The following is a 26598-nucleotide window of genomic DNA, read 5'->3' on the forward strand; positions in this document are numbered from 1 at the left end:
TGTCCACAATTCTGGTCATCTACCTACAGGAAAGATACCAATAATATTTTCTGGCTGTTCCTGGGACTTGAGGACCTGAGATATAGAGCAAGGTTGAAAATGTTAGAACTTTATTCTCTGAAACTTAAGAGAATGGAGTTTAAAAAGAAAGACCGCCATATACAGCGGCCATCATCGGAGTGGACTGAGGCAGAGTGGGACGGCTTTGGCAAGGTTTGAAGGGGGCACAACTGCGCAAGCGCGTGAAAGTCTGCCTCTGAGATCAGCAGGGCAATTTAAAAAGCAAGCAAAGGCTGAGTACAAGCTTCACTCCGGGTGAGGTAAGGCCGGGTAAGCTCCTTTAATTCATCTAATTAGCTTAGGGGTAGGTAATGGAGGCAGCAGTTAGGGCAGTTGAGTGCTCCGTTTGCAGTATGTGGGAAGTCAGGGCGAGCACTGTTGTCTTTGATGACTACACCTGCAAAATGTGCATCCAGCTGCAGCTCCTGACAAACCGTGTTAGGGAATTGGAGCAGGAGCTTGATGAACTTTGGATCATTCAGGAGGCAGAGGCAGAAATAAACAGGAGCTTCAGGGAGATAATCACCCCTAGGAGTCAGGAGACAGGTAGTTGGGTGACTGTCAGAAGAGGGGAGGGGAATAGACAGGAAGAGCAGAGCACCCCTGTGGCCGTTCCCATCAACGATAAGTATACCATTTTGGATACTGTTGGTGGGGACAACCTACCAAGGACAAGTTGCAGTGGTTGCGCCTCTGGCACCAAGACTGGACCCTCAGCTCAGAAGGGAAGGAGGGATAAGAGGACAGCAGTAGTGATATGGGATTCGATAGTTAGGGGGACAGACAGGAGGTTCTGTGGAAGAGATTGAGAATCCCAGATGGTCTGTTGCCTTCCTGGTGCCAGGGTCAGTGATACCTCGGATTGAGTTCTCAGTATTCTCAAGAGGGAGGGTGAGCAGCCGGATGTTGTGGTCCATGTAGGGACCAATGACGTGGGTAGGAAGAGTGAGGAGGTCCTGAAAGGTGAGTTTAGGGAGCTAGGTGCCAAGTTAAAGGATAGGACCTCCAGGATAGCAATCTCAGAACTGCTACTACTGCCACGTGCAGGCGGGTTTAGAAATAGTAAGATAGTGCAGATCAACACATGGCTGAAGACATGGTGCAGGAGGGAGGGCTTCAGATTTACAGATAATTGGGTAGTTTTCCAGGGAAAGTGGGACCTGTTCCGGCGGGACGGTTTACATCTGAACTGGAGGGGGACAAATATTCTTGCAGGTAGGTTTGCTAGAGAGGCTCCAGTTGATTTAAACTAGATGTGTGGGGGGAGGGTAACCAGAGTGTAGACAGATGTATGGGAGAAGGAAGAAAAAGAAGACAGTAAAGTTCTTTACTGTTAGACAGTAAAGTTTGTACTGTTAGAGATAAACAGAGAAGAAGAGGTGGAGAATTTCTTAAATGTATTTATTTTAATGCTAGGAGCATTGTAAGAAAGGTGGATGAGCTTAGAGCAAGGATTGATACATGGAAATATGATGTTGTAGCTATTAGTGAAACATGGTTGCAGGAGGGGTGTGATTGGCAACTAAATATTCCTGGATTTCGTTGCTTCAGGTGTGATAAAATTGAAGGGACAAGAGGGGGAGGTATTGCGTTGCTTGTCAGAGAAAATATTACAGCGGTGCTCTGGCAGGATAGGTTAGAAGGCTCGTCTAGGGAGCCTATTTGGGTGGAATTGAGGAATGGGAAAGGTGTAGTAATACTTACAGGGGTGTATTATAGACCACCTAATGGGGAGCGAGAATTGGAGGAGCAAATTTGCAAGGAGATAGCAGATATTTGTAGTAAGCACAGGGTTGTGATTGTGGGAGATTTTAATTTTCCAGACATAGACTGGGAAGCCGATTCTGTAAAAGGGCTGGATGGTTTGGAGTTTGTAAGATGTGTGCAAGATAGTTTTTTGCAGCAGTACATAGAGGGACCGACTAGAGAAGGGGCAGTGTTGGATCTCCTGTTAGGGAATGAGATAGGTCAGGTGACGGAGGTATGTGTTGGGGAGCACTATGGGTCCAGTGATCAAATACCATTAGTTTCAATATAATTATGGAGAAGGATAGGACTGGACCCAGGGTTGAGATTTTTGATTGAAGAAAGGCTAACTTTGAGGAGATGCGAAAGGACTTAGAAGGAGTGGATTGGGACAATTTGTTTTATGGGAAGAATGTAATAGAGAAATGGAGGTCATTTAAAGGTGAAATTTTGAGGGCACAGAATCTTTGTGTTCCTGTTAGGTTGAAAGGAAAGGTTAAAAGTTTGAGAGTGCCATGTTTTCAAGGGATATTAGAAACTTGGTTCAGAAAAAGAGAGAGATCTATACTAAATATAGGCAGCATGATGTAAATGTGCTCGAGGAATATAAAGAATATAAAAAGAATCTTAAGAAAGAAATTAGAAAAGCTGAAAGAAGATGTGAGGTTGCTTTGGCAAGTAAGGTGAAAATAAATCTGAGGGGTTTCTACAGTTATATTAATAGCAAAAGGATAGTGAGGGATAAAATTGGTCCCTTAGAGAATCAGAGTGGACAGCTGTGTGTGGAGCCGAAAGAGATGGGGGAGATTTTGAACACTTTCTTTTCTTCAGTATTCACTCAAGAGAAGGATATTGAATTGTGTAAGGTAAGGGAAACAAGTAGGGAAGTTATGGAAACTATGACGATTAAAGAGGAGGAAGTACTGGCGCTTATAAGGAATATAAATGTGGATAAATCTCCGGATCCTGACAGGATATTCCCTAGGACCTTGAGGGAGGTTAGTGTAGAAATAGCAGGGGCTCTGACAGAAATACTTCAAATGTCATTAGAAACGGGGATGGTGCCAGAGGATTAGCGTATTGCTCATGTGATTAAATTGTTTAAAAAGGGTTCTAAGAGTAAACCTAGCAATTATAGGCCTGTCAGTTTGATGTCAGTGGTGGGTAAATTAATGGAAAGTATTCTTAGAGATTGTATATATAATTATCTGGATAGACAGGGTCTGATTAGGAACAGTCAAAATGGATTTGTGCGTGGAAGGTCATGTTTGACAAATCTTATTGAATTTTTTGAAGAGGTTACGAGCAAAGTTGACGAGGGTAAAGCAATGGATATTGTCTATATGGACTTCAGTAAGGCCTTTGACAAGGTTCCGCATGGGAGGTTAATTAGGAAGGTTCAATCGTTAGATATTAATATTGACGTAGTAAAATGGATTCAATAGTAGCTGGATGAGAGATGCCAGAGAGTGGTGGTGGATAACTGTTTGTCAGGTTGGAGGCTGGTGACTAGTGGTGTGCCTCGGGGATCTGTACTGAGTCCAATGTTGTTTGGCATATACATTAATGATCTGGATGATGGGGTGGTAAATTGGATTAGTAAGTATGCAGATGATACTGAGGTAGGTGGCATTGTGGATAATGAAGCAGGTTTTCAAAGTTTGCAGAGAGATTTAGGCCAGTTAGAAGACTGGGCTGAAAGAGACGATTTATTAGGAGCAGAGACGATTTACTAGGATGTTACCTGGGTTTCAGCAATTAAGTTACAGAGAAAGGTTGAACAAGTTAGGTCTCTATTCATTGGAGCGTAGAAGGTTGAGGGGGGATTTGATCGAGGTATTTAAAATTTTGAGAGGGATAGATAGAGTTGACGTGAACAGGCTGTTTCCATTGAGAGTAGGGGAGATTCAAACTAGAGGACATGATTTGAGAGTTAGGGGGCAGAAGTTTAAGGGAAACACGAGGGGGTATTTCTTTACTCAAAGAGTGATAGCTGTGTGGAATGAGCTTCCTGTAGAAGTAGTAGAGGCCAGTTCAGTTGTGTCATTTAAGGTAAAATTGGATAGGTATATGGACAGGAAAGGAGTGGAGGGTTATGGGCTGAGTGCGGGTAGGTAGGACTAGGTGAGATTAAGGGTTCGGCACGGACTAGGAGGGCCAAGCTGGCCTGTTTCCGTGCTGTGATTGTTATATGGTTATATGGTTAATGCTGATAAGTGTGAGGTGCTACATTTTGGTAGGAATAATCCAATTAGGACATACATGGTAAATGGCAAGGCACTGAAGAATGCAGTAGAACAGAGTGATCTAGGAGTAATGGTGCATAGTTCCCTGAAGGTGGAATCTCATGTGGATAGGGTGGTGAAAAATGCTTTTGGTATGCTGGCCTTTATAAATCAGAGCATTGAGTATAGGATTTATGATGTAATGTTAAAATTGTACAAGGCATTGGTAAGGCTGAATTTGGATTATTGTGTACAGTTCTGGTCACTGAATTATAGAAAGGATGTCAACAAAATAGACAGAGTACAGAGAAGATTTACTAGAACGTTACCTGGGTTTCAGCACCCAAGTTACAGGGAAAGACGGGACAAGTTAGGTCTTTATTCTTTGGAGCATTGTAGGTTGAGGTGGGGGGGGCTTGATAGAGGTATTTAAAATTATGAGGGGGATAGATAGAGTTGACGTAGATTGGCTTTTTCCATTGAAAGTAGGGGAGATTCAAATAAGAGGCACGAGAGGGAATTTCTTTACTCAGAGAGTAGTAGCTGTGTGGAACGAGCTTCCAGTAGAAGTGGTAGAGGCAGGTTTGGTATTGTCATTTAAAGTAAAATTGGATAGGTATATGGACAGGAAAGGAATGGAGGGTTATGGGCTGAGTGCGGGTCAGTGGGACTATGTGAGAGTAAGCGTTCAGCATGGATTAGAAGGGCCGAGATGGCCTGTTTCCGTGCTGTAATTGTTATATGGTTATATGGTAGAATGAGGAGAGATATGAGGGGCATAGATACGGTATATGTAAGCATAATTTTTCCACTGAGATTGGGTGAGACTAAAACTAGAGGTCAGAGACTAACGGTGAAAGGTGAATTATTTAAGGGGAAACTTTCATTCAGAGAGTGGTGCGAGTGTAAAACAAGCTGGCAGTGGAAATGGCAGAAGCAGGTTCAATTGGAACGCCTAAGAGAAGCTTGAGTAAGTACATGGAACAAGTATGGATTGCTATGGTCCAGGTGCAGGTCAATGGGACTAGGCAGAATAAGAGCTTGGCACAGACTAGATGAGCTGAAAAGCCTATTTCTGTGTTGTAGTGATCAATGACTATTACCCTGTTAGAAATTAGTGCTATTCATGATTATGGAATTGTGTTGTTATCTCCCATTAGCCTAAATCCATATTGAAACATACTGTACAAAATTCTTCCTCTCCTGGCTGTGGTTTATAAAAAACACATGGGGTTACTGTCCTACAATAAGGAATTGGTCAATTAGCACTGAAGTGAGAAATAATATATTTGCCAGAAACTACTGAATCTTCGAATCAACCCAACAAGGCTGTGGAGACCCTACCACACAGCACTTTCAAAAGGAGACAGATATAGTCTGAGATAATAAGGGAGTTATAGGATCTACCATTGGTGCAGGGAAGTGGTGCTGAGGTGAAAGGTTATCCCTGATCTTTCACAACTGTGGAACAGACAGTAAAGGTTGAATGGTCATGCCCTTCTGACATCAAAGAATAGTTTGAGTCTGTCTTCACAAAGAGGAGGAAACGTAATTGAGTTTGATATAAGGAGGGGGGGAAAACACTGGATGTGATAAACACAGAGATTATCTTAAGGGGGTCCAAAACTGTGAAACACCACAAGACCTAGATCAAATGGAAGACAGACAGCAAGGAACTAAATAGACAACATTGTGGTCCAGTAGTAAACAAATGATTTAAAATCCCATGGGACAGCATTTATCATTTGAAAAAAACACTGAATATATTGTTACACATTCAACAAGGTCCTATCTGATGAACTTAACTAAATGTTGAGTAATGCCAATGAGGATAGTATATTTCACAAGACACTCAGCAAAGAATTGCAAACACAAAATACACTGCAGATGCTGGGGTCAAAGCAACACTCACAACACGCTGGAGGAACTCAGCAGGTCGGGCAGCATCCATGGAAATGAACAGTCAACGTTTCAGGGTGAGACCCTTCATCAGGACGAATGCTGCCCGACCTGCTGAGTTCCTCCAGCGTGTTGTGTGTGTCACACCCAGCAAGGGGAACAATCAGAAAAGTAAGAAGCCAAGAATTACAAGGAAATATTGCAGCTGACTCATTAGTAACAAAGAAGAAATGGCCAATTGATGTGATTGGCAGCCTTTATGCAACAATGATCTCGGGTTCAGCACTAGGCCCTTTGCTATTTGTGCAACAGAAAAATTCGATCAAATGCTGGAGCAAAGAATATACAATTGTTACTAAGAGTGATGTGGTTAACAGACAGCTTGAATTCCATGTACAGTACAGATATCAGGTGGACAAACACGATAAAAGAAACAATAAATTCTGGGGTACATAAGCTCAGCGCAATGAAGCACTCCTGGGCTGTATATCAACTAATTTCTGAATGTGGTGAGATAGGTGTATAAGGTAGTTAAGGTGTATAAAATATTAGATTTTACAGCCAAGATATTTCCCATAATAGAAAGTCACGCAGGTTGTACAGGTATGAGAGTAGGAGACCTGAAGATTACATGTGATGAAGAATCATTGAAAATAGCAGCTGGGAGCACAGTAGTAATGGAGTCCAGGTTTCAGCCAGGAGTGTAGCAGTCTGCCTCAGGACCTTGGTAAAATACCTAGGCCTTGATCAAGCTGGACCAGTCCAATGCAGTGGTCTACAACTATTTCTAATCAACATGCAATTTAACAGCAGATACCACTTGACCTTTCAAGCCTGTTCTGGCACATAATTGGATCAGGGTTGATTGTAATCTCAACCGTAGTCCATCTACTCCTAGTAATTTTTCACTCTGGCAATGCAGTTTGTGCAACTGGCTCAAAAGTCCAGTGACTCAGGTTTAATGCTCACTACACTCCTACATGTTTGGAGTTTGTACATTCTCCCTGTAACTACAGCACTATGGTTATCTCCAGGTGCTCCAGTTTCCTCCCACATCCCAAAGCTGTGCTGGTTGACAGCTTAACGGGCTACATCGATTTCTTCGAATGCATGTGGGAGTAAGAGGCATGATAATGGAATATTTGAAAGAATAGGTTACATGGAAATAAATAAGGGAGAAAGATTCCTCACTGCATGGATAAACTTAATAGGAATATATTTGCTTATCAACAGTCTAAGGATGCACATCTTAAAAATACCCAAATACTCTGATGCCTGAGGAAGTGTTCAAAGATTCGTGATTCTTTAGATAACAAATTTCACCTCACCCACGCTTTAATTGAGTGACCTTTGTTTGCAAATTTTTGATTTTACAACAGGAGAAAACATCCTCTTCATATCCATGCTGTCAAAATCCCTCAGAAACTTATGTTTCAATCATCACCTCTCCTCTTTGAAACTCTAGCCTATCTAATCTCTCCCATAAAACACATTCCCATTATCCCATTATAGGGAGGTCAAGGCATACAATCTGAACTTTCTTCAAGGGCCACTCATGATAAACAAATGTATATGCATGCCACACAGAAAAATATGTTAAAAATAATTGTACTCAATAAATGTTAGGTGTTCATTTGTTATAGAGTAAACGACAGCACACACAACTGCCTCAGACATGGGTTCAAACCTGAACTCGGATGCTGTTTGTGTGGAGCTTGCACGCTCACCCTATGATAACCTTGTTTTCCTCCAGATCCTCCAAGTTCATTCCACATCTTGAAAGACATGTTTTGTCTTTTCCTGGGATGGTAAGTTAATTGACAAGTGTAATTTGCATCAAGTGCTGAATCTGAGGGAAGTTAATGAGAATGTGGGAAGAATAAAAATTGAGATTAATGCAAGATTTGTGCAAATTGAAGGTTGATGCTGACACTGACTGGTGGACCAAAAGGCTCATTTCAAGGCTGTGTATGTGACTCTATATTTCTCACTCCATTAAGTTACCCTCACTAAGTTTGTGCCTGTTGGGAGCAAGGTGATAACAGAAACACTAACACAAATCATACAGCTTATTGTGCCTAGCATCCAATCTTTCTGAAGTTACAGTAATTCAGAATCGGGTTTATTATCACTGGCATGTGACGTGAAATTTGTAAACTTAGCAGCTAGCAGTTCAATGCAATCTAGCAGAGAGAAAAAAAATAATAATAATGAATAAACAAGTAAATCAATTACATATATTGAATAGATTTTTAAAAACATGCAAAAACAGAAATGCTGTATTTTTTTTTTAAAAGGGTAGCATCCAAAGATTCAATGTCCATTTAGGAATTGGATGGCAGAGGGTAAGAAGCTGTTCCTGAATCTCTGAGTGTGTGCCTTCAGGTTTCTGTACCTCCTACCTGATGATAACAGTGAGAAAAGAGCATGCCCTGGGTGCTGGAGATCCTTAATAATGGACACTGCCTTTCTGAGATGCCGCTCCCTGAAGATGTCCTGGGTACTTTGTAGGCTAGTACCTAAGATGGAGCCAACTAGATTTACAACCTTCTGCAGCTTCTTTCAGTCCTGTGCAGTAGCCCCTGCATACCAAATAATGATGCAGCTTGTCAGAATGCTCTCCACAGTACAACTATAGAAGTTTTGAGTGCATTTGCTGACATACCAAATCTCTTCAAACTCCTAATAAAGTATAGCTGCTGTCTTGCCTTCTTTGTAACTACATTGATATGTTGGGACCAGCTTAGATCCTCAGAGATCTTGACACCCAGTAACTTGAAGCTGCTCACTCTCTCCACTTCTGCTCCCTCTATGAGGACTGGTAAATGTTCCTTGTCTTACCCTTCCTGAAGTCCATCATCAGCTCTTCCATCTTACTGACGCTGAGTGCCAGGTTGTTGCTGCAGTACCATTCCACTAGTTGGCATATCTCACTCCTCTATGCCCTCTTACACCACCTGAGATTCTACTAACAATGGCTGTATCATCAGCAAATTTATAGATGGTATTTGAGCTATGCCTAGTGACACAGTCACGTATATAGAGAGAGTAGAGCAGTGGGCTAAGCACACACCCCTGAGATGCGCCAGTGTTGATCGTCAGTGAGGATATCTTATCACCAATCCGCAAAGATTGTGGTCTTCCAGTTAGGAAGTGGAGGATCCAATTACAGAGGGAGGTACAGAGGCCCAGGTTCTGCAACTTCTCAATCAGGACTGTGGGAATGACAGTATTAAATGCTGAGCTAGAGTCGATGAATAGCATCCTGACGTAGGTGTTCGTGTTGTCCAGTTTTTCAGCCGTGTGGACTGCCATTGAGAATGCGTCTGCTGTTGATCTTTTGTGGTAATAGGCAAATTGCAATGCGTCCAGATCCTTGCTGAGGCAGGAATTCAGTCTAGTCATGACCAATCTCTCAAAGCACTTCATCACTGTCGATGTGAGTGCTACTGGGCGATAGTCATTAAGGCAGCCCACATTATTCTGCTTAGGCACTGGTATAATTGTTGCCCTTTTGAAACAAGTGGAAACTTCCACCCATTGCAGTGAGAGGTAGAAAATGCCTTTGAATACTCCTGCTAGTTGGTTGGCACAGGTTTTCAGAGCCTTACCAGGAACTCCATTGGGACCTTCTACCTTGCGAGGGTTCAGTCTCTTTAAAGACAGCCTCTGAGACGGAGATCACAGGGTCATCATGTGCAACAGGGATCTTCACAGCTGTAGTTGTGTTCTTCTTTTCAAAGCATGCATAGAAGGCGTTGAGTTCTTCTGGTAGTGAAGCAACGCTACCATTCATACTATTGAAACTGCTTTGTTCCGCTTTGTAGAAAGTAATGTCTTGCAGACCCTGCCAGAGGTGCCGTGCATCCGATGTCGCCTCCAAACTCGTTCTAGCAAGAGGCCCATACCCATGAGTACTGTAAGCATCTTGAAGTTAGACCTGTGCCCATCTGTACAGTACTCTCGCCATAGTGAAAGATCTTTACCCAACAACACAGTTTACCCTAACAATGTACTATATATGTGCTCACTAGTAATGTTTCCCAGTGTTACTGTGACAAACTTGTTCCCAAGGACTGTACCTCTGTTATATAGTGACAATATATACTCAGCAGTGTGCCCCAGTATTTCAGAGTGACAGACATGTACCTACCAGTACAATAGACCCAGCTCTATAGCTGGATATAGGCTTGGATTGAGGTTTAGGCCAAGTAGATACAAAATGATGAAAGGTCATTTCCTAAAGTTTAACTGTCTTTCTCCTCAATTTGACTTACAACATATTTCTAGCATTCCTGTTTTTATTTCAGATTTCCAGAATCTGCAGGTTTTTTTTTGAGTGGACAGAGTGAGCAGTTTCAAGTTCCTGGGTGTCAAAATATCTGAGAACCAGACCTGGTCCCAACATATCGATGCAGCTATAAAGAAGGCAAGACAGTGACTAGAATCCATTAGGAGTTTTAAAGAGATTTGGTATGTCAACGAAAACCTCTACAGATGTACTGTGAAGAGCATTCTGACAGGCTGCAGAGGGTTGTAAGTCTAGTTGGCTCCATCTTGGGTACTTGCCTACAAAGTACGCAGGACATCTTCAAAGAGCAGTGTTTCAGAAAGGAAGTTTCCATTATTAAGGACCCCCAGCACCCAGGGCATGCCCTTTTCTCATTGTTACCATCAGGTAGGAGGTACAGAGGCCTGAAGGCGCACACTCAGTGATTCAGGAACGGCTTCTTCCCCTTTGCCATCAGATTCCTAAATGGACATCAAACCAATGAACACTATCTCACTTTTTAAATATATATTATTTCTGTTTTTGCATGATTTTTAATTTCCAGGATGTATATTATATACATTTCTCTGACATTAAATGTACCTACTGACTTATTGATTGATCTATGTGTGTTGTGTGCTGTGGCTGACTGTTGGTACTCTGTTTTGCCGCTTGGCCCTGGAGAAACACTGTCTTGTTTGGCTGTATTCATGTGTATGGTTGAATGACAATTAAACTTGAACTTGATAAAGCTGAAAATTATGGCAAGTGCATTGTACAATGAACAGATCAATGGGATATAACTAACTTGTTCAAAGCTTTCTTGCTTAACACTCAGAAAATACTATCCATCATCAGGTGGCAAATCTAGCTCTAAATGATCAACACCTGTGCACAAGGGGAAGCAAAATTTTCTTGGGAGAAAAATGATTAATGAAGTTTAACTCAAAATATCTTCAAATCTAATCATTCCATAATGGTAAATGCATCTAGGTACATTTTGAATTAAGTTCTAAATTCATTAACAGATTTAGTTTAATGATACCTTTTGGCATTCTGGATAAAGGCGGGTCGCAACATTCCATGTGAAACCCTCGATCACAGGAGTCACAGAAAAGCATGTTATCCTACAGGAGAGAAAGATTATGAAGCACTCCAATGTACAATTCTTTTTAATGTTTTTTTCCAAACTCTTTCCAAGCACTTAAGTAAATAATGAATTTAGTTTTTTGGCATGATTACATTATATAATTGCCCTACTGCAGGACTAAATAGTTTAGCTCTGTATTCCTCAGACTTTAAAAATGAGGGGTGTGACTTTAGTCAAACATGTAAGATCTTAAGGGATTTGAAGGAGCAGAAGTTGGGATGTTTTCACCAGTGAAAGAGTTTCAAACAAGGAGACAACTAAAAGGTAAGGGAGATCCATTTAAAACTGAGAGGTATAAATATTTCTCCAAGCCAAGGGTTGTGAAACTCCAGATTTTTTTATTCCATTGAGAGCTGGAGGCTGGATTACTAAAGCAGTTAAGGTGGATGTACAGTGGATAAGTATTAAGTTACCTCACAGTTGCCTGAAAGTTGCCTCACAGGTAGATAGGGTAGTTAAAGCTTACGGAGTGTTAGCTTTCATAAGTCGAGGGATAGAGTTTAAGAGACGCGATGTAATGATGCAGCTCTATAAAACTCTAGTTAGGCCACACTTGGAGTACTGTGTCCAGTTCTGGTCGCCTCAGTATAGGAAGGATGTGAAAGCATTGGAAAGGATACAGAGGAGATTTACCGAGACACTGCCTGGTTTAGAGAGTATGGATTATGATCAGAGATTAAGGGAGCTAGGGCTTTACTCATTGGAGAGAAGGAGGATGAGAGGAGACATGATAGAGGTGTACAAGATATTAAGAGGAATAGACAGAATGGACAGCCAGCGCCTCTTCCCCAGGGCACCACTGCTCAGTACAAGAGGACATGGCTTTAAAATAAGGGGAGGGAAGTTAAAGGGGGATATTAGAGGAAGGTTTTTTACTCAGAGAGTGGTTGGTGCGTGGAATGCACTGCCTGAGTCAGTGATGGACACAGATACACTAGTGAAGTTTAAGAGACTACTAGACAGGTATGTGGAGGAATTTAAGTTGGGGGGCTATATGGGAGGCAGGGTTTGAGGGTCGGCACAACATTGTGGGACGAAGGGCCTGTAATGTGCTGTACTGTTCTATGTTCTATTTGATAGATTGAAGCAGGGTATGGAGTTGTGGCCATGATCACAATGAATGACAGGGATAGTTTGAGGGACCTCTTGACCTAATCCTACCCTATTTTCTTGTTTTACTTTGAAGGGAAGATCACAAGTTTTAACTTTAATCAGTTTGTTAATTTTACTCAACTGTTTCAATCTCACTCTAGTGTATTTGTCACCAGTAAGAGCTACAGAACATACAAAAATACAGTACAGGATAGGGCCTTAACCCACGATGTTGTGCTTAACTAATTAAACTTGGAATTAAAAGCCTAATTAAACTAATCCATTTTGCCTACATGATGTCCATATCCCTCCATTTTGTGGACATCCGTGTGCCTACTTAAGAGTTTCTCAGATGCCTTTTATCAGATTTGCTTCTATAACCACCTCTGGCAGTGGATTCCAAGCACACTTTACTGAGAATGAAGTAAAGACTACAACCTCAAAATATAATAATTAAAAATTAGTATGTAAAATGTAACTGAGGAAATGCATAAAGTTATGCTTTTTAGATCCTGGCATTTTCTAGACAGTTACAGTGGACTGCCATTGTTTACCTCTTACAAACTTATTCACACTTGTATAAAAAAGCACAAGATCTTTACACCCAGATGAGCCCATAAGGTTTTCTACAATTCTTTTATTTCGCATGACACAAATGCCACTAAAGAGCATGGACAATCTAAATTTTTATGTTCAACTGTTTATTATCAGTTTCACAATGTAATAACTGCGAATGCTGACAATTTCATGGGAATTACAAATGCAAATTATGAGCTGCTATTTAAATTACTTCTTTACAAAAATTGTGTATTTCATTCAAAGAACCTGTCGCAGTAGGAGTAGACTACTTGCCCCACTATTCAATCTTAGTGCCTTTTGCCTATCTTATCAATTTAGGCATTGAATATACTCATCATCTGGATGTTCACAACCCTTATGTAGAGGATTATCCATCTGGAAACTGTAATTTATCCAATTTGGAACTTTACCCCCAACCATTGGGCCAAACTTCTCAGACTTAAGCTGTACTAAGAAACAAATGTACCCTAACACATCAAGAATACAAAATACATGAAATTAAAAAAAAACACAAGGAAATCTGCAGATGCTGGAAATTCAAGCAACACACACAAAATGCCAGTGGAACGCAGCAGGCCAGGCAGCATATATAGGAAGAAGTACAGTCGACGTTTTGGGCTGAGATCCTTTATCAGGACTAACAGAAAGAAGAGATAGTAAGAGATTTGAAAGTGGGAGGGGGAGGGGGAGTTCTGAAATGATAGAAGACAGGAGGGGGAGGGATGAAGCTAAAAGCTCTAAAGTTGATTGTCAAAAGAGGTACAGAGCTGGAGAAGGAAGAGGGTCATGGGATGGGAGGCCTAGGGAGAAAAAAAAGGGGGAGGAGAGCACCAGAGGGAGATGGAGAGCAGGCAAGGAGTGATTGTGAGAGGGAAAGAGAGAGAAGAAAGAGGGAAAAGAAAAAAGGGATGGGTAATTAAATAAATAGATAGATAGATAAGAAACGGAGTAAGGAGGGGAGGGAAGTTAACGGTCATCCAGTCTGCGTCATGTCTCACCAATATATAGAAGGCCGCACCGGGAGCATCGGACGCAGTATATCACACCAGCCAATGCACTTGCCCTTAACACTTCCTCCCTCACCACCATTCAGGGCCCTAGTCCTTCCAGGTGAGGCGACACTTCACCTGTGAGTCGGCTGGTGTGATATACTGCGTCCTGTGTTCCCTTCTATATATTGGTGAGACCCGACGCAGGCTGGGACTCTGTTTTGCTGAACACCTATGCTCTGTCCACCAGAGAAAGCAGGATCTCCCAGTGGCCACACATATTAATTCCACGTCCCATTCCCAGTCTGATATGTCTATCCATGGCTTCCTCTACTGTCGAGATGAAGCCACACTCAGGTTGGAGGAACAACATCTTATATTCCGTCTAGGTAGCCTCCAACCTGATGGCATGAACACTGATTTCTCTAACTTCCAATAATACCCCACTCACCTTCTTACCCCATCCCTTGTTTAATAATTTATTATTTTTCCTCCTTTTTTTCTTTTCTCTGTCCCTCTCACAATCACTCCTTGCCTACTCTCCATCTCCCTCTGGTGCCCCCCTCCCCCTTGCTTTCTCCCTACACCTCCTGTCCCATGATCCTCTCCCTTCTCCAGCTGTGTATCCCTTTTGCCAATCAACTTTCCAGCTCTTAGCTTCATCCCTCCCCCTCCTGTCTTCTCCTATCATTTTGGATCTCCCCTCCCACTCTCAAATCTTACTATCTCTTCTTTCAGTTAGGCCTGACGAAGGGTCTTGGCCCAAAACGTCGACAGTGCTTCTTCCTATAGATGTTGCCTGGCCTGCTGCATTCCACCAGCATTTTGTGTGTGTTGCTTGAATTTCCAGCATCTGCAGATTCCCTCCTGGATGGTACTTCTATACATTTATTCAGCATTCACTAATAAAACTGAAAGAATCAGGTTTTGAAGGACCACCAATCTTAGTTAACTTCTCAGTAGGTGGTAATGGGACAAGATTCAAAATACTTGAATATAAAGCTGACTTGGGTGGAAAATGCATTCTCCTCCCAGTAACAGGACTAGGCCATTCATACTTACAAATGTGTTTTTCATTCAATTAGGACATAACTGATCTGTATGCTAACCCCATTCATCACCTTTGCTCCATATCCATTAACAGCTTGAGGAAAAAAATCTCAGTGTTGAAATGTTGATACTTTGGAAAGGAGCCTCAACACTGGATGAGAGTAGGTTTTATGGCAGTAAGTTGACCTAAAGTATTTGCAGAAAGAAGGCCAAAGCAGCAGGCTGAAGATGGAGTCACAAAGGAAAGAATGGAAGAGACGGCTAATAAACACTCCAAAATGTTGTGAAGGGTGAAGCTTGGAGGAATACAACAAGCACATGAGGAAAAAGGGAGTGACAGGTGGAGTGCTGGCAAGGTGTTGGTGGAGGAGGCAAGAGCCTTCGTCATATAAACTGGTCTGATTTTCATCTCATGGCCATATTCAGGATTGCGCTTTATACAACTGGCCATCAGAATCTGGTTTATTATCACTGACAAATGTTCTGAAATTCATTGTTTGTTGTTTTGCAGCAGCAGTATAATGCACTATTTAGGTATTCTTCTAGGGTAATATATTTTAAAGCCACTAAGTTGGACATGCATTTTGGGACTTAAGAAGATCCTCTACTAGTTTTGTGTTGCTTTCTTTACTAACACAAGAAGGATAACAGATCTGAATTCTTCAACAGTGAGGAAGAGTCAGCACCATCATCTGTCAGTATTAACCACCAAACTTCAGAAGATGGGCTCTGTACCTTCCTTAGCAACTGGATCCTTGATTCTTCATCAGAAGGCACAGTCAGTGTGGATCAGAAATAACATCGCCTCCTCACTGACGTATCCCACAGGTGCACCTCAAGGATGTGTGCTTAGACCACTACTCTATATTCTCTACACCTATGACTGTGGCTCAGCACAACTCAAAAACCATCTATTCAGTCATATATGACACCCCGGTTGTTTGTAAAGCCTCAGATGGCAATGATGACATACAAGAGTGAGACAGATCAGCTGGCTGTGGTGTCACAACAATAACCTCCCACTCAGTGCCAGCTGGAACATGGAATGGATTGTTGGATTTCTGGAAGGGGAAGTCAGGAGAACATACACCAATTGTCAATGAGGGATCTGTAATAAAAAGGGTGAGATTTTCTGTATGTTTTGTCATCTCAGAGGATTTGTCCTGGGCCCAACACATTGTTTCAATCGTAACAAGGCATGACAGTGGCTCTATTTTTTTTAAGGAGCTTGAGGAGATTTCATACATCAGAGGCTCTTGCAAATTTCAAAAGATGTACAGTGGAGAACAGTCTGACTGGTTGCATCACAGGCTGCAAGAACCCACCAAGTTACAGACTCATTCAACTCCATCATGGGCACAACTCTCCCCACCATCAAATACACCATTAAGAGGCAGTGCTTCAAGGTAGTGGCATCCATCATTAAGGCCCTCACCATTAAGGACATGCCTTTTTCTCATTACTACCAGGTGCTATAGGAGCCTGAGGATCTACACTCAGAAATTCAGAATCAGATTCTTACACTATGCCAACAGGTTCCTGAAAGTTCATGAACCATAAACACTACCTCATTATTCCTTAGTGCTATAGATTAATGTTATATCTTTCTGCTGTTCTGAAGCTGCAAAACAACAAATTTCATGTCATGTAAGGCAGTGATAATAAAACTGTCTACAAGGACATTCTTCATTCCAACAGACAGATATGCTGCAAAGGGTAACAAACTGTGTCCTATCCTTATCTAAATGGTACTGTGGATAGTGCAAAAGACTAGTAAAGGAAGGATATAATGAGGTATACAAATCATCTTCAGATATGGGTGGAGAAATGCAGTTGGAGTTTAACCCAGCCAAATGCAAAGTGTTGCACTTTAGGAGATCAAATGTAAAGTGATAGAGCACCGTTAATGGCAAGGTGCATAAGTGTTGAAGTACAGAGGGATCTTGGGATCCAAGTCCACAGTTCGCTGAAAGTGTCTGCACAGGTTGACAGGGTGGTTAAGAAGGCATACTTGCCTTTATTAGTTGAGCAAGTGAGTTTAAGAGTTGGGAAGTTACATTACAGTTTTATAAAGCTTTAGGTAGGCTATAACTGCTTTATTGCATTCAGTTCTGGACTCCCCATTAAAGGAAGTATATCAAGGTTTTGGAGATGACGCAGTGGCTTACCAGGATGTTGCCTGGATTAGAGAGCATGCGCTAAAAGGAGAAGTTGGATAAACTTTGTTTTCTCTGGAACAGAGAAGGCTTAAGGGAGATTTGATAAGAAGTTTAAGTCCATCAAATATAGGAGCAGAACTAGGCCATTCAAACTACTGAGTCTGCTCCAACATTCAATCATGGTTGATTTATTATTCCCCTCAATCTCATTCTCCTGCCTTCTCCCCATAACCTTGTGGGATGTCAAATTACTGAGTGAATGAGTAGTCTTTGGAGTACTGCAAGTCTGTGTCTTTACTGACGCTTTGCTGTACACTTGAGTGCTCAGTGGAGGGTGCTGATGTTTTATTTGGAGCACTCCTCCGATTCGTGGACTTTTGCGCAGAAAAAGAACTTCAGGATGTATATTGTACACATTTCTCTAACGTTAAATGTACTTATTGAAACTTATCTTTTATTAAAGGGCCCAAAACTGCTCACAATACTCCACACAATATAGGATTCCAGACCTAACCAATTCCCCTCTACCACCACTCTCCTCTGGATAGCAGAATTAGTTCTTACTCTCAATAATTTCTCCTTTGGCTCCTCCCACTTCCTCCAAACCAAGGGTGTATCCATGGGCACCGTATGGGTCCCAGTTATGCCCGACTTTTTGTTGGCTTTGTGGAACAGTCCATGCTCCAAGTCTATACTGGTATTCATCCCCCTCTTTTCCTTCGCCACATCGACAACTGCATTGGCGCTGCCTCTTGCACGCATGCGGAACTTGTTGACTTCATTAACTTTGCCTCCAACTTTCACCCTGCCCTCAAATTTACCTGGTCCATTTTCAACACCTCCCTCCCTTTTCTTGATCTTTCTGTCTCCATCTCTGGAGACGGATTATCTATTGATATCTACTATAAGCCTACAGACTCTCACAGCTACCTGGACTATTCCTCTTCCCACCCTGTCTCTTGCAAAAAGGCTACCACCTTCTCACAATTCCTCTGTCTCCGCCGCATCTGCTCTCAGGATGAGGCTTTTCATTCCAGGACGAAGGAGATGTCTTCCTTTTTTAAACAAAGGGGCTTCCCTTCGTCCAGCATCAACTCTGCTCTCAAATGCATCTCTCCCATTTCCTGTACATCTGCCCTCACCCCATCCACCCACCATCCCACTCGAGATAGGTTCCCCTTGTCCTTACCTACCACCTCACCAGCCTCCAGGTCCAACGTATAATTCTCCGCCACCTCCAACGGGATCCCACTACCAAACACATTTTTCCCTCCCCCCCCTTTCTGATTTTCACAGGGATCACTCCCTACGTGACTCCCTTGTCCACTCGTCCCCCTCATCCCTTCCCACCGATCTCCCTCCTGGCACTTATCCTTGTAAATGGAACAAGTACTACACCTGTCCTTACACTTCCTCCCTCACCACCATTCAGGGCCCCAGACAGTCCTTCCAGGTAAGGCGACACTTCACCTGTAAGTCGGCTGGTGTGGTATGCTGCATCCGGTGCTCCCAGTGCGGCCTTTTATATATTGGTGAGACCCGACACAGACTGGGAGACCATTTCGCTGAACACCTACACACAGTCTGCCAGAAAAAGCAGGATCTCCCAGTGCCCACACATTTTAATTCCACGTCCCATTCCCATTCTGATATGTCTATCCATGGCCTCCTCTATTGTCTAAATGAATCCAAACTCAGGTTGGAGGAACAACACCTTATATACCGGCTGGGTAGCCTCCAACCTGATAGCATGAACATTGACTTCTCTAACTTCCATTAATGCCCCTCCTCCCCTTCTTACCCCATCCCTGACATATTTAGTTGTTTGCCTGTTCTCCTTCTCCCTCTGGTGCTCCCCCCTCACCCTTTCTTTCTCCCGAAGCTTCCTGTCCCATGATCCTTTCCCTTCTCCATCTCTGTATCACTTTTGTCAATCACCTTTCCAGCTCTTAGCTTCATTCCACCCCCTCCGGTCTTCTCCTATCATTTCGCATTTCCCCCTCCCCCCCACTACTTTCAAATCTCTTACTATCTTTCCTTTCGGTTAGTCCTGACGAAGGGTCTCGGCCCGAAACGTCGACAGCGCTTCTCCCTATAGGTGCTGCCTGGCCTGCTGTGTTCCACCAGTATTTTGTGTGTGTTGTTGTCACAATACTCCAAGTGCAGTCTGACCAATGTTTTATAAAGCTATAGTATTACATCCTTGCTTTTATATTCTAACCCTCTTGAAACGAAGGCTAACATTGCATTTGCCTCCTTTACCACCTTTAAGGGAACCATGCTGACTTTGGCCTATTCTATCATGTGCCTTCAAGTAACTCAAAACGCCATTCTTAATAATAGACTCTAATGTCTTCCCAACCTGGAAGACTGGATCGACTAGGCTTATACTCAATGGAATTTAGAAGATTGAGGGGGGATCTTATTGAAACATATAAAATTCTAAAGGGATTGAACGGGCTAAATGCAGGAAAATTGTTTCCGATGTTGGGGAAGTCCAGAATGAGGGGTCACAGTTTAAGGATAAAGGGGGAAGTCTTTTAGGACCAAGATGAGGAAAAATTTCTTCACACAGAGAGTGGTGAATCTGTGGAATTCTCTGCCACAGGAAACAGTTGAGGCCAGTTCATTGGCTATATTTAAGAGGAAGTTAGATATGGCCCTTGTGGCTAAAGGGATCGGGGGTATGGAGAGAAAGCAGGTACAGGGTTCTGAGTTGGATGATCACCCACGATCTTACTGAATGGCGGTGCAGGCTTGAAGGGCCGAATGGCCTACTCTTGCACCTATTTTCTATGTTTCTAACCACTGAAGTCAGGCTAACTGGTTTATAATTTCCTTCCTTTTGTTTCCCTCCCTTCTTAAAGAATTGAGTGACATTTGCAATTTTCCAGTCCTCTGGGACCATTCCAGAATCTAGTGATTAGAGTCATAGAAAAGTACAGCATAGAAACAGGGCCTTTGGCCCATCTAGTCCACACCAAAACTATTTAAACTACCTACTCCCATCGACCCACACCAGGACCATAGCCTTCTTTACTCCTACCATCATTCTTGAATGATCACTACTAATGTCTCTGTAACCTCTTCAGCTACCTCTCTCAGAACTCAGGTGTAGTCCATCTGGTCCAGATGACATCTACATAAAGACCACTCAGCTTCTGAAGCACCTTCACCTTAGTAATAGCAATTTCACTCACTTCTGCCCCCTGACACACTCACATTTCTGGCATACTGCTGGTGTTCTCTGAAAAATGATGCAAAATACTTCAGTTCATTTGCCACTTACTTGTCCCCCATTATTATTTCTTTATAAAATTATAAGTGGAATAGATAGAATAGATGGCTTGTATCTTTCTCCTAGGTTTGAAATGTGTATACCATAGGGCATGTATTTAAAATGTGGGGTTAAGTTCAGTAATGTGCAGGGCAAGTTTTTTTTTCCCTACACAGACAATGGTGGGTGCCTGGAGTATACAGCCTGGTGTAGTATGGAGGTAAACACCATAGAGGTACTCAAGAGGGTCTCAGATAGGCACATGAATGCCCAGAAAATGGAAGGATGTGGGCATTATGTAGGCATAAGGGAGTTGTTTAATTAGAACATAAGAAATAGGAGAAGGAGTAGGCCATCCGGCCCATTGAACCTGCCCTGCCATTCAATAAGATCATGGCTGATCTGCCATCATAAACCATCAGCATAAACCTGCACTTTTCCCATAACCCTTATTTGCCTTACTATGTAAAAACCTACTTAACTGTTTCTTAAATATATTTAGTGAGGAAGCCTCAACTGCTTCCCTAGGCAGAGAATTCCACAGATTCACCACTCTCTGGAAAAAACAGTTTCCTCTCATCTCCGTCCTAAATCTCTTCCCCTGAATCTTGAGGCAATGTCCCCTAGTCTCACCTACTAATGGAAACTTTACTACTTCTATCTTATCTATCCCTTTCAAAATTTTGTATGTTTCTATAAGATCCCCTCTCATTCTTCTGAACTCCAGAGAGTATAGTCCCAGGCAACTCAATCTCTCCCTTCATACCTGGAATTAACCTGGTAAACCTCCTCTGCACTGCCTCCAAATCCAGTACACCTTTCCTCAAGTATGGAGACCAGAACTGCACACAGTACTCCAGGTGCGGCCTCACCAGTACCCTGTATAGTTGCAGCATGACCTCCCTGCTCTTGAATTCAATCCCTCTAGCAATGAAGGCCAACATTTCCTTTGCCTTCTTAATAACCTGTTGTACCTGCAAGCCAACTTTTAGCGATTCATGAACAAGCACTCCCTCTGCACAACAGCATGATGCAGTCTTTCACCATTTAAATAATAATCTGCTCTTCTATTATTCCTTCTAAAGTGGATGATCTCCCATTGACCAACATTGTATTCCATCTGCCAGACCTTGGCCGACTCACTTAACCTATCTATCTCCCTCTGCAGACTCTCCACATCCTCTGTATAATTTGCTTTTCCACTCAGTTTCGTGTCATCAGCAAATTTTGCTACAGTACACTCAGTCCCCTCTTCCAAATCATCAATGTAAATGGTAAGCAGCTGCAGGCCCAGCACCGACCCCTGCGGCACCCCACTCACCACTGACTGCCAACCGGAGAAACACCCATTTATACCAACTCTCTGCCTTCTATTGGTTAACCAATCCACTATCTATGCCAATACACTCCCTCCGATTCCATGCATCCGTATCTTATTTATAAGTCTCTTGTGCAGCACCTTATCGAACGCCTTCCGGAAATCCAGGTATGTGACATCCACCTGTTCCCCTCCATCCATTGCACTCATTATGTCCTCAAAGAACTCCAGTAAATTTGTCAAACAGGACCTGCCCTTCCTGAATCCATGCTGAGTCTGTCTAATGGAACCACTCCTTTCTAAATGTTTTGTTACTTCTTCCTTAATGACAGCTTCAAGCATTTTCCTGACTCCAGGCATTAAGCTAACTGGCCGAAAGTTGCCTGTCTTTTGCCTACATCCTTTTTTAAAAAGTGGTGTGACCTTTCAATCAAAGCAAGAGGCTGAGAGTGAAAGAATGAAGCATTGCTGAGGGAAGGTCGTTTTTCTTTTCTTTAACTGATCAGGGAAAAGAGGATCTACTGCGCAGGCGCGTGATGTAGCGCGCCAAGGTTTGAAAGGGAGACCGCCATATACAACGGCCATCATTGGAGTGGACTGAGTCGGAGTGGGACAGCTTAGGCGAGAAACAGGCAGAGGCGAGGGTAGGTTCTGGTAAGTTCCTGTTTTTCTTGTTTTTTTGGTTCAGACTATAAAATATGCCAGGCAGGATGTTGGAATGCTCCTCTTGCAGGAAATGGTAAGTCAGGGAGAACTTCAGTGTCCCTGACAACAATACCTGCAAGAAGTGCATCCAGCTGCAGCTCCTAATAAACCGCGTTAGGGAACTGGAGCTGGATGACCTCCGGATCATTCGGGAGACTGAGCAGTTTATAGATAGTAGCTTCTGGGAGGTAGTTACACCTAAGGAAAAGGGCACAGGTAACTGAGTTATTGTCATGTGAGGGAAGGGGAAAGGGTAGGTAGTGCAGAGTTCCCCTGTGGCCATTCCCCTCCAGAACAAGTATACTGATTTGGATACTGTTGGGGGGGGGGATGGCTTACTTGGGCCAAGCTGCGGCAGCCGGATCTCTGGCACTGAGTCTGGTTCTGCAGTGCAGAAGGGAGGAAGGAAGAAGAGAGCGGTAGTGATAGGGGACTCCACAGTCAGGCGTACAGACAGGAGATTCTGTGGTCGTGACAGAGACTCCCGGATGGTTTGTTGTCTCCCGGGTGCCAGGGTCAGAGATGTCTCTGATCGCGTGCACAGCATTCTGAAGTGGGAGGGTGATCAGCCAGATGTAGTGGTGCACATCTGTACCAATGACATAGGTAGAAAGAGTCAGGAGGTCCTGAAGAGTGAGTACAGAGAGCTTGGTAGGAAGTTGAGAAACAGGACCTCTAGGGTAGTAATCTCCGGATTGCTGCCTGTGCCACTTGCCAGTGAGGGTAAGAGTAGGACGTTCTGGCAAATGAACACGTGGCTGAGAAACCGGTGTAGGGGGCAGGATTTCAGATTTCTAGATCATTGGGACCTCTTCTGGAGCAGGTGGGACCTGTACAAGAGAGACGGGTTACACCTGAACTACAAGGGGACCAATATACTTGCAGGGAGGTTTGCTAGGGTTATTGGGGAGGGTTTAAACTAGATTTGCGGGGGGAAGGGAACCAAAGTGCCGGAGTAGATAGTGGAACGGGGGTAAAAATAAATGATGTTAGTAGTTCATGCAAAGTCACAAATAGTAAGGTTGTGTGTGGTGGTAATAATCTTCTGAGGTGTGTATATTTCAATGCAAGGAATATTGTGGGAAAGGCAGACGAGCTGAGGGCCTGGATTGACACATGGAATTATGACATCATAGCCATTACTGAAACTTGGCTACAGGAGGGGCAGGACTGGCAGATCAATGTTCCAGGGTTCTGATGCTTCAGATGTGATAGAGGCAGAGGGATGAAGGGTGGGGGGGGGGTGGCTTTGCTAGTCAGGGAAAATATTACAGCAGTGCTTCAGCAGGGAAGATTAGAGGGCTTGTCTACTGGGGCCATATGGGTGGAGCTGAGAAAAAGGAAAGGTATGACCATATTAATAGAGCTGTATTATAGACCACCCAATAGTCAGCGGGAATTGGAGGAGCAAAACTGCAGAGAGATAACAGACAACTGCAGGAGACAGAAAGTTGTAATTGTAGGGGATTTTAATTTTCCACACATTGATTGGGACTCCCATACTGTTAAAGGTCTAGATGGGTTAGAGTTTGTGAAATGCGTTCAGGAAAGTTTTCTAAATCAATATATTGATGTACCAACTAGGGAGTATGCAATATTAGATCTTCTATTAGGGAATGAGTTAGGGCAGGTGACGGTAGTGTGTGTAGGGAAACACTTTGGTTCCAATGATCATAACGTCATTAGTTTCAATGTGATCATGGATAACGACAGATCTGGTCCTCAGGTTGAAGTTCTAAACTAGAAAAAGGCCAAATTTGAAGAAATGAGAAAGGATCTAAAAAGCTTAGATTGGGACAGGTTGTTCTCTGGCAAGGATGTGATTAGTAAGTGGGAGGCCTTCAAAGGAGAAATTTTGAGAGTGCAGAGTTTGTATGTTCCTGTCAGGGTTAAAGGCAAAATGAATAAGAATAAGGAACCTTGGTTCTCGAGGGATATTGGAACTCTGATAAAGAAGAAGAGAGATGTATAACATGTGTAGGCAACAGGGAGGAAATAAGATGCTTGAGGAGTATAAAAAGAGTAAGAAAATACTTAAGAAAGAAATCAGGAGAGCTAAAAGAAGACATGAGGTTGTTTTGGCAGTCAGGGTGAAGGATAATCTTAAGAGCTTCTACAGGTATATTAAGAGCAAAAGGACAGTAAGGGATAAAATTGGTCATCTTGAAGTTCAGAGTGGTCGGCTATGTATGGAACCAAAAGAAATGGGAGAGATATTAAATGGTTTTTTTGCATCTGTATTTACTAAGGAAACTGGAATGGAGTCTATGAAAACAAGGCAAACAAGTAATGAGGTCATGGAACTTATACAGATTAAAGAGAAGGAGGTGGTTGCTGTCTTGAGCCAAGTCAGAGTAGATAAATCCCCAGGACCTGACAGAGTATTCCCTCGGACTTTGAGGGAGACTAGTGTTGAAACTGCAGGGGCCCTGGCAGAAATATTTAAAATGTCCATATCCACGGGTCAGATGCCAGAGGATTGGAGGATAGCTCATGTAGATCCATTGTTTAAAAAAGGCTCAAAAAATAAGCTGGGAAATTATAGGCCGGTAAGTTTGACATCGGTAGTAGGTAAATTATTGGAAGGAATACTAAGAGATAGGATCTACCAGTATTTGGATAGACAGGGACTTATTAGAAACAGTCAACATGGCTTTGTGCATGGTAGGTCATGTTTAACCCAATCTATTAGAATTTTTCGAGGAAGTTACCAGGAAAGTGGATGAAGGGAAGGCAGTGGATGTTGTATACATGGACTTCAGTAAGGCCTTTGACAAGATCCTGCATGGGAGGTTAGTTAGGAAGATTCAGTCGCTAGGTATACATGGAGAGGTAGTAAATTGAATTAGACATTGATTCAATGGAAGAAGCCAGTGAGTGGTAGTGGAGGATTGCTACTCTGAGTGGAGGCCTGTGACTAATGGTGTGCCACAGGGTTCAGTGCTGGGTCCATTGTTATTTGTCATCTATATCAATGATCTGGATGATAATGTGGCAAATTGGATCAGCAAATTTGCTGATGATACAAGGATTGGAGGTGTAGTGGACAGTGAGGAATGTTTTCAAAGCTTGCAGAGGGATTTGGACCAGTTGGAGGAATTGGCTGACAAATGGCAGATGGAGTTTAATGCAGACAAGTGTGAGGTATTGCACTTCGGAAGGTCAAACCAAGGTAGAACATACAAGGTAAATGGTAGGACACTGAGGAGTGCAGTAGAACAGAGGGATCTGGGAGTACAGATACATAATTCCCTAAAAGTGGCATCACAAGTAGATAGGGTTGTAAAGAGAGCTTTTGGTACATTGGCCTTTATAAATCAAAGTATTGAGTATAAGAGTTGGAATGTAATGGTGAGGTTGTATAAGACATTGGTGAGACTGAATTTGGAGAATTGTGTGCAGTTTTGGTCACCTAATTACAGGAAGGATACTAATAAGGTTGAAAGACTGCAGAGAAGGTTTACAAGAATGTTTCTGGGGCTTGAGAAACTGAGTTACAGAGAAAGGTTGAATAGGTTAGGACTTTATTCCCCGGAGCGTAGGAGAATGAGAGGTGATTTGATAGAGGTGTATAAAATTATGATGGGTATAGATAGAGTGAATGCAAGCAGGCTTTTTCCACTGAGGCCAGGGGAGGAAAAAACCAGAGGTCATGGGTTAAGGGTGAAGGGGGAAAAGTTTAAAGGGAACATGGGGGGGGGGGCTTCTTCACACAGAGAGTGGTGGGAGTGTGGAATAAGCTGCCAGATGAAGTGGTAAATGCGGGCTCACTTTTGACATTTAAGAAAAACTTGGACAGGTATATGGATGAGAGGGGTTTGGAGGGATATGGCCCAGGTGCAGGTCAGTGGGACTACACAGAAAAATGGTTCGGCACAGCCAAGAAGGGCCAAAAGGCTTAATTCTGTGCTGTAATGTTCTATGGTTCTATTTGCTGTCTCCCAATCCACCAGGACCTGCCCAGAGTCTAGAGTTTTGATGAATGATTACCAACGCGTTTACTATAACCTCTGCCAATTCCTTTAGCACCCTGGGATGCATTCCATCAGGACCAGGGGACATCAACCTTTAGGCCCTCT

The 26598-nt window shown here is 42.8% G+C and overlaps 1 protein-coding gene across 4 annotated transcripts in view; it reads right to left on the reverse strand.

Annotated features, from left to right (window-relative positions):
* Positions 1 to 26598, reverse strand: part of kat6b (K(lysine) acetyltransferase 6B) — a 240255-nt gene that overhangs the window by 156020 nt on the left and 57637 nt on the right. For all 4 annotated transcript variants that reach the window (XM_059946834.1, XM_059946835.1, XM_059946837.1 and 1 more), the window contains one exon: positions 11246 to 11327. In XM_059946834.1, coding sequence (XP_059802817.1) covers positions 11246 to 11327 — 82 coding nt within the window. The remainder of the gene's footprint in view (positions 1 to 11245; positions 11328 to 26598) is intronic.

Source organism: Hypanus sabinus, chromosome 21 (genome assembly GCF_030144855.1).
Source record: "Hypanus sabinus isolate sHypSab1 chromosome 21, sHypSab1.hap1, whole genome shotgun sequence".
Classification (NCBI taxonomy): Eukaryota; Metazoa; Chordata; class Chondrichthyes; order Myliobatiformes; family Dasyatidae; genus Hypanus; species Hypanus sabinus.